Here is an 8810-nt window from a genome sequence, read left to right on the forward strand (position 1 = left end):
CTGCGTCAAAAGAACTCGCGCTCAGATGTAAACAAGCCCAACGTGCATGAGAAGGACATGGCGGAACGAGTGAAGGAGACGCGCTGAATGAAAGTGCGCGTTCACTCTCTGACAGCAGAGGGCGCTGATGGAACAGCAGAATGCAGCGGTTACCCCGGAAACTCCGCAAACAAAGCAACTGCGCTAGTGAAGTTTTAAAAATGCTTCTAAACAGCCATTCATGTTTTTGTAATCTCAATGTTGTTCATCACAGCATCAAATACTTAATAATTAAAGACTTAATAGGCTTTTTATTTTCAAACTTAAACATTTTTATATTTTAATTTGGACTACAACATGCCCTTATGATTAGAAATGTTCTGATTATTTGTTATTGTTCAGTAAAGTTTGAGACATACGGCTTCATTAGTTAACATGTTAATTAATTATTACCAAACTGACAATGAAAAATACTTATAAAGCATTAATTATTCTTAGTTAATGTTAATTTCTTAGTTACTGTTTAATAACATTACTAAAATCAAAAGAACTTATTTAATGGACCTGAGATAAAACTAACAATGATCAGTTTTATTTCTTAACTAACATTAACAAAAAAATAATACTTTCTGTAACAAATGTAGCTATTGCTCAATCTTAGTTAATGCATTAAATGGATTAAATAATGAGACCTTATGGTAAAGTGTTACCTGTTGTTCTTTATAGCCTAATTCTTTTGCATTTTAATGTTTGAAAATTTTACTTTATGTTACTGTATTGTATTATTGTATTTAAACATTCCAAGTTTTTTTTTTTTTGTTATTACATAAAGAGTTCTTAAACCTGTTATACTATGACGACATTTTTTTTTTAAACTTATGTCAATATCGTGGTAATACCGTATACCGTGATAAAAGCTTCAGCAATTAATCGCAACATGAAAATTTGATACCGTCACATGCCTAAAAAAAAAAAAAAAAAAAGATTTTATCTTTGTTGTGATAGTTTCACCCATTAGTGGAAGCAGTCAGACCTGTTGGACTTTAGGGAGGAGACATAATAGGAATGATGATGACAACCAGTATATACAGACTCAAGCTAGAGTGTAAATGTGTGAAATTTTTACCAAGCCATATATGATTATTAATTCAATGAAATTAATAAAAGTGCCACTGAATTTTTCACTTGAATTTTTCACGTCAGTCGAGATAAGTCTGAATTTTCTTACACTACGTCTCAGGCGTAAAGGCACAAGAAGGATATGACATCATCCACGACAAAGCTACATACAAAATGCTCTGTTTGTAAAATTTGCATCAGTGACTTCTTTCAAAAGGACAAGTGAAAGAATGTCTGGTGGGTGGATCTTTGAGGAGACAGTGAGTTTCAGTCTCCATCAGAAACACCCAGTGACCGTCTCCTACATTTGCAGTCAGTGCTTCAGCAGCATGGGGACTCTTTCTAGCCTGCTCTTTTTACTTCTAACTGTACACTCAGGTATGGCTTCTCTTTTACTTGCTTGAATTGCATTTTGGATTGTCAACATGCTTTAATGGTTAACATTTTGTGGTTGGAAGAAAATTCAGTTGCTATTTCTAAACAGTGCTAAGAATTACTGTATTGTATCCACCTTATTCCTGACTAGCCTACTGCGTTTCGCATTATGGGTCTGGGGAACTTAAATTTAAAAAGACTGAAACGAATTGTTTCAAATCATAAGGTTGCCCTACAAATAAAGCTTATTATTCGTCAGTTTGACTGAATGAGCTATCAATTTTTCTTTCATGTTTTATTTTCAGAAAGAATCGCGCTTTTTCATGGCCCGTTGAAAGTACCTTGTTGATGCTTTTACACTTTTAAAAATCCTTTTAATGTTCGTTGGTTGAAGGGTGAGTAGAATAATGTCATCTCATTGTACCCAAAACGTATTATTGCGTTCATAGAGCGAGTCTTTCACTGACTGGCTGACAGCTTAATGGAAGTTACACCCATAATTCGCGCAAAGTGTCATGGGGCGTTGGCGTAAGGTGGATAAAAATAATTAAAAAATAATATGCTACTGTTCAAAAGTTTGGAGTCTAGGATTTTGTAAGGACATGTCTTATATGTTCACTAAGGCTGCATTTATTTGACAAAAAAAAAAAAAACAGATAGTCTGTACAGTATTACAATAAAAATAATAATGTTATTACAACTGTAATAATGTTATGACATTGTTCAATAACAGTTGTGTTGCTATTTTTGTGGAAACACTTTTTTCAGGATTTTTTGATTAATAGAATGTTCAAAAGAACAGTATATTTGAAATAAAAATCTTTTGTAGCATTATAAATGTCTTTATTGTCACTTTTGATCAATTTAACACGTCCTTACTGAGTAAAAGTATTAATGTTTTTCAAAAAATATCTTAGTGACCCCAGACTTTTCAACAGTGCTATATCAACATGGGTTACTTTCTGCTTGGGTTCTAACCCTTTCCATGTAAGTGACTGTTAATATTTAGCCAAGCTGTAATGTGTATTGTGTAAACATTATTTTCCAGCACTAACAGTATCAAGGGTGAAATAGTATTAGAATACAGTGTTTTCTATTGTAAATTTCCATAATGTTGAATTAATTGTCTGTTAGACTGCATAATAAAATAAAATGATAATTCAATTGAATATTGATTATATACTGTAAATTCATGTATTTCTTTAAGAGGCAGTCTATTTTGCTCTTTTGCAGTAAATGCGCTTAAGTGTTACGTGTGTGCCTCCGCAACATCAAATCAAGAATGTAACAAAAACCTTCAGGACTGCCAGGCTCCTCTGGACACCTGCATGACCACTGTAGGCACATTAGGTGAGCAAATGCCCTTGACATTAAAGCAGCTCTCAATATGGTGAAATGTAAAAATGCGGAAGCAAAGTGATCTGATGATAATGAGTTTATTAAAAGGAATAGAACTGCCACAGAAAAACAGCTATTTCCAAACATCAGTTATCAGCTGATCATCCTATAGATTTCTTTCTTTAGAGTATTAGCTACAAAACAGAATTCTTACAGAGAATCCAGGTGGCGCTGGAGTAAATATGAAAACAAAAAGGGTTTTTAAACTTGTGTTTTACTTTGATTTGTGCCTCCCTCTACAGAATTAGCCTATAACGAAGCTATAACTTTGTCTTTATTGAAAAAAGTCAAATTAGCCAGCTAATAATAATAATAATAATATCTATTAAACATCCAACAATGAAACTTATCATTAAAATTAATATTTTTAATCAAAATCAGAAATCTGCTCACCTTAGTTTCGTACTAAATGCAGGTTGCTGATATTTATATGGCAAAAACAGTAAGATGAAATTCTGATATCTTGTAATGTAATCAATAAGATCTTTATAACAGTATAGCAGACTATTTGCATAAAATACATTTAAATATCTGTTGTTGTCACTCTATCTACCTTTTCCTGACAAGCCTACCGTGAAAAGAGAAACAACAACAACAAAATAATTCCACCACGTCAAATGGAGGCACTTCTGTTTGGGGGGACTTTCCTTCATGTTTTATTTTCAGAAGTCAGAGACTTAACGTAACGCTTGGTATTTTAATATGTGATATCACAAGAATATCTACGGCAAGAGCTCTTTTCAGTCACTGCATTCTTTTCCTCATTCTTTTCTTTTTCTTTTTCTTTCTTTCTTCTTTTTCTGTTTCTCCCCTTTTTAATTCTTATCCCTTTTAGCTGTTTTTCCTGGAAGGTTTTTAAAGCACGTAAATGTTATCTGTCAAAATGACGGAAAGCACTTTGAAATATTATCACTCAGTGCTAATGTTAATGAACGTATTAGATTAAGTGGCAAAATATAGACAAATATTACTACAGTGATACTTAACACATCCGTAATATTGCTGCGTTTCTAAACAAAGGAGTTATGGATAACCAAGTGAACCTAAGTGATTCAGACCAATACGTCTTGAAATAATATAAATGTAATAAATATATATATATATATATGTATATATATTATTCTCATTTAATTTATAAAAATCAGTAAAGATTTCATAGAAAAAAGACAATCTGAAGTTGGAAAGTTTTAGAATTATACTAAAAGGCCTTTTACTTGCTAAAAAAAAGTATGAACTATTAATCAGATGACAGAATGTAGTAAACTGTGTACAAGAGGTTTTTCAGTAAAGTTTTGATCACGTTAATAATAAGAGGTCATTTGTGTAAAGAGACATTTGTGTACCAAATATGATACAGTAAGCTTTATAGGGTTAATAAAGATTACATTTTACATAATTACATAACCTCGGTTCCCTGAGATACGGAATGAGTACTGTGTATGGGTAAAAACTTTTTTCCTCGATACTGAAGCCTTTTTCAATAACGCAGTGTAACTGCATGGCCATTGGTTCAAACTGGGAAACTTTTTGAACCAATGACGGCGCAGCAGAGCTGCGCGAGCCTATGGCAATGCAACGTGCCAAAGCCCGCCAGAATCGGCGGGGCGTCTGGCTATATAAGCGAGCATTTCGCCATAGGATTTCAGGTCAATCGACTGAAGCGACGACACTGAGTCGTACAGCTCCATGTCACGGCAGCAAACGCAGTACTCATTCCGTATCTCAGGGAACCGAGGTTACGTACGTAACCGAGTAGGTAACGTACATAACCTTTCGATACTTCACTCATACTGCGTATGGGGAATGAATATAATCACGCTGTGCCATGGGAGGGAACGACTGAACCTATCTTGGGCCCCGGAGGGGCCCAGGGGATAAGTAGGGAGGCAAAAGCTGCCGTACCCTCATGGTTACACATGCTAAGAGGGAGCTGGCTCCCATGAGATAACGGCACGACCGACGGGCTACGTAGAGGCCGTCAAATCACGCTGAAAGGACCCGAGCGTGCAACGCCGGAACGTCCAAGTCATAGAACCTGACAAACGTGGACGGCGAGGACCAGCCGGCTGCCTCACAGATGTCTTAAATGAAGACACCACTAGACCAGGCCCACGAGGAGGCCATACCTCTAGTGGAGTGGGCTCGTACTCCTATGGGGCAATCCAGGCCCATAGAGGAGTAACAAAGAGTGATAGCGTCCACAATCCAATGCGAGAGTCTTTGATTTGTGACCGGAAGCCCCTTGATGCGGCTGCCTAAGCACATGAAGAGCTGATCCGACTGCCGAAAAGGTGCGGATCGCTCTATGTAAGCTCACGCTCATCCCCTGAGGGAGGTAGTGCCGAGAGGGTAATTACCTGTGCTCTGAACAGAGCACCTCAGGAAATTAGCCATGCCTGGGTTTCAGGACGACCTTCGAGTCATTAAGCCCAAATTCGAGGCACGCAGGGCTCACGGAAAGGGCCTGCAGATCGCCTGCACACTTTTACCGATGCTAGAGCCAATAGCAGAGCGGACTTAAGTGATAGGAGTCGAAGGTCAGCTGACCGCAGTGGTGGGAAGGCCTTTGAATGCTCTGAGGACCGATGCTGGTTCCTCCAGAGTGGGGCCACCAGGCGAACTTTTGTGTTTGTCTTCCATGATTCGTCTGATGACCTGAGGAATCAGAGTGACCAGGGAAAAAGCATAGAGGAGGAGGCTGGGCCAGTCGTGGGCCAGCACATCCCTGTCCTTTGAAAAGACTGGGCAGTGAGAGTTGTCTTCAGAGGCGAAGAGGTTGACCTCTGCCTTCCCGAAGATCTCCCAGATTCTGAGAACCGTCCGGGGGTGGAGCGTCCACTCGTCTGAGGGAACATTGCTCCGAGACAGTATATCTGCTCCCAGGTTCATTTTGCCTGGTACGTGCGATGCTCTCAGCGATCGCAGGTTGGGCAGCGCCTATTGCAAGAGCTGTTTTGCCAGCGCATAGAGGCATCTGGACAAAAGACCACCAATAGGAAGGTTTAGAGGGCCCGACAAACTGCTAGCATCTCTAAGCAGTTGATGTGCAACTGGCTCTCCTCGCTTGACCATAAGCCAAAGGCTGGTCTGCCCTCGCACAGAGCGCCCCAACCCATGTTGGACGCATCTGTCGAGACCACCATCCTTCTGGATACCACCCCTAGGGAAACCCACGGCTGAACCACTGAGGGTCCTTCCAGGGGTTCAGAGCTGTTAAACAGGCCTGATTCACCCTGACATGGAAGCGGCCGTTCCGCCAAGCGTGAGGTGGGACCCGAAGGTATAGCCAGTGCTGCAGAGGCCGCATTCGTAGGGGACTAAGCTGTAGAACTGGTGAGGCGAAAGCCATCAGCCCTAGCATCCTCTGGAAATGCTTCAGAGGAAACGGGCTCTGGTCCCGATAGAAGCCACGAGCTGCTGAATGGCCAGAGTGCACTCTGGCAAGACTGTCGCCCTCATTTAGGCTGTGTCGAAAACAGCTCCCAGGAACATTATACATTGGCTGGGGAACAGTGAGCTCTTGGTGAAATTTACCCAGAGTCCCAGGCACTCCAAGTGGCTGAGGAGCACGCATCTGTGGTATGCTAGCTTGTCCTGAGACTGGGCCAATATGAGCCAGTCATCGAGGTAATTCAAAACACGGATTCCCATCTGCCTCAGAGAGGAAAGAGCCACGTCCATACACTTCATAAAAGTGTGCGGAGCTAGGGACAGCCCGAGGAGGACTGTATATTGGTAAGCTACTCATGTGAGAGCATCCATCTTCCATGGAGGATGCTTGCGGGGCGGTGCCGGCAAATAGCTCTTTAAGTCGCTCGTCGGACGGTGGCAGGGGAAGCGGCGAAGCGGGCGGCTCGAGAGCGGGCAGCCTGCAAGGGCGCCGGCACTGCAGGCGGTCGGCGAGTCTCAGCTGGTCCGCTGCGTTACCCCATCAACGGCGAGAAGCGAGCTTGATCCGCGGCGAGCAGGCGAGAGCGTTCAGTCTCGTTGTCCAGCGAAGAGAAGCATGTCGTCGCTGAAGGAGATAGATCTGAAATCTTATGCCGAAATGCTCGCTTATATAGCCAGACGCCCCGCCCATTCTGGCGGGCTTTGGCACGCTGCATCGCCATAGGCTCGCGCAGCTCCGCCGCACCGTCATTTCCCATTTTGAACCAATGGCCGTGCAGTTACACTGCGTTATTGAAAAAGGCTTCAGTATCGAGGAAAAAAAAGAGTTTTTCCCCATACACAGTATGAGTGAAGTATCGAAAGGGAACTAGGGAGAAAGTGGGGATGGTTGAAACATGGGGCAGTTGTAACATGGCTTATTTTTCCAATCAGGAACATTTTAAACATTTTATTTTCAAAAAGTTTTTTTTTATGATTAAAATTTTCTGTCATACTGTCTAAACTGTTTGTGTGAAGCATTGTAAAGTCATATAATTTTAATCAGTGTTTTCTTAGCTTCTAAAAGGCATAGCTAGCACGTGTCAAGGCTATTATGTCAAGCTAACATGTTTTATCATGGCTGTCAGTGTATGCTGTTGCAACTGTCCCTTATCACAACATTGATGTAAAACCTTGTCATAGCATAACAAAATTATAATTTTATGTATTAATAAAGAACCCCCTTTAATAGTCAGGTATCTCCCATTTTTAAGTAAACAGTTTTTAAGTAAAAGCTCTGTATCAAATGTATGCCTAGTTTGAACTAGGCATACATTTGATCTTTTCAGTCAGGTTTTACAGAATTTCACATAAGTATTATTAAATTTCAGTGTGTTGATTCTGATTTTATATATATATATATATATATATATATATATATATATATATATTGTAGTTATACAGATGTAATAATTTACCAAAACCTGGTTGTTTAAAAATGTTTTTTCTTTTCTTTTACTAGTCTTTGTCTTTATAGAGCCAATTTAACTTAGATTTAACAATTTAACTTGAAGATCCTGTCTTTGCACAAGTAAAATAAATTTGAAAATGATGTTAAAGAATGATTTTATTACATTTTAATGAATATTGGAACTGCCCCTGTGGACTTTTGCAACCGTCCCCTGTTATGGGGTCATTTGACTTTGTCTATTCAAGTATAAATTGTACATACATTATCATATGTTCACATGTTGCAGCAGTAGGTGGGTAGCTGACAGATGTGGGTATGTTGTATTAAAATGTTGGTTTTCTTTTGTTTTTTAAAAAAAAAAAAAACTCAAGGAAATGCATGTTGCAACTGTCCCCACTCTCCCCCTCAACATGGCAGAGGGAAAACTAGATAAACTTTAAATTTTGTCTTTTTAGGAGGTGTTACTGGCATTACGAAGACATGCTCCCCTTCAAAACTCTGCACAAGTGCTGCTGCAGTTGCCTCTGTGGACAGTAATGGAAATGGATTCCAGGTGACATGCTGTAACAGTTACCTGTGCAACTACAGCGGAGCTGCAAGCGTTACACTACACAGATGGCTGCTGGTCCTCCCGCTGTTCCTTATCATCCTCCTCTTCACACAGCACACCTGAGATGTTCAACACTCAGGATATAGATGGATTAAATCCCATCATGGACTAAAACTGTCTTCATACTGAAAATACAACCTTGTAACTACTGAGCTATCTAAAACTTAATTCCTTCTGCTTCATTACCTGTTTGGTAACAGTCTTTTTGTTGAAAATAAGGATGTACAGTCTATTAAACCTATTATGTATTCCAGACATCTGGTCATATTCAAGTAATTGTTTATATGAAAACTTAAAGATTTTGAAGGAAGCAAGAGTTGCACAAAATTATGGCCTGTGTAAACTAGAGATTGTGTATAATCGAATGTTAACAACTGTTGCACATAAATTCAGGCCCTAGATTTTTATATCTATGGATATAGGCATTTTAAACCCTCTTTTACTTAAATGAAAAACTGCAGTTCTAATAAATAAAATTCTAAAATCTAA

General features: G+C 39.5%; 1 protein-coding gene across 1 annotated transcript; it reads left to right on the forward strand.

Annotated features, from left to right (window-relative positions):
- Window positions 1-1279: 1279 nt before the first annotated feature.
- On the forward strand, window positions 1280-8810 carry LOC127496786 (ly6/PLAUR domain-containing protein 2-like). Its single transcript, XM_051864559.1, has 3 exons — window positions 1280-1476; window positions 2707-2823; window positions 8167-8810. Exons 1-3 carry the CDS (start codon window positions 1329-1331, stop codon window positions 8382-8384), a joined length of 483 nt encoding a protein of 160 aa, XP_051720519.1. The 5' UTR covers window positions 1280-1328; the 3' UTR covers window positions 8385-8810.

Source organism: Ctenopharyngodon idella, chromosome 16 (genome assembly GCF_019924925.1).
Source record: "Ctenopharyngodon idella isolate HZGC_01 chromosome 16, HZGC01, whole genome shotgun sequence".
NCBI classification, from domain to species: domain Eukaryota; kingdom Metazoa; phylum Chordata; class Actinopteri; order Cypriniformes; family Xenocyprididae; genus Ctenopharyngodon; species Ctenopharyngodon idella.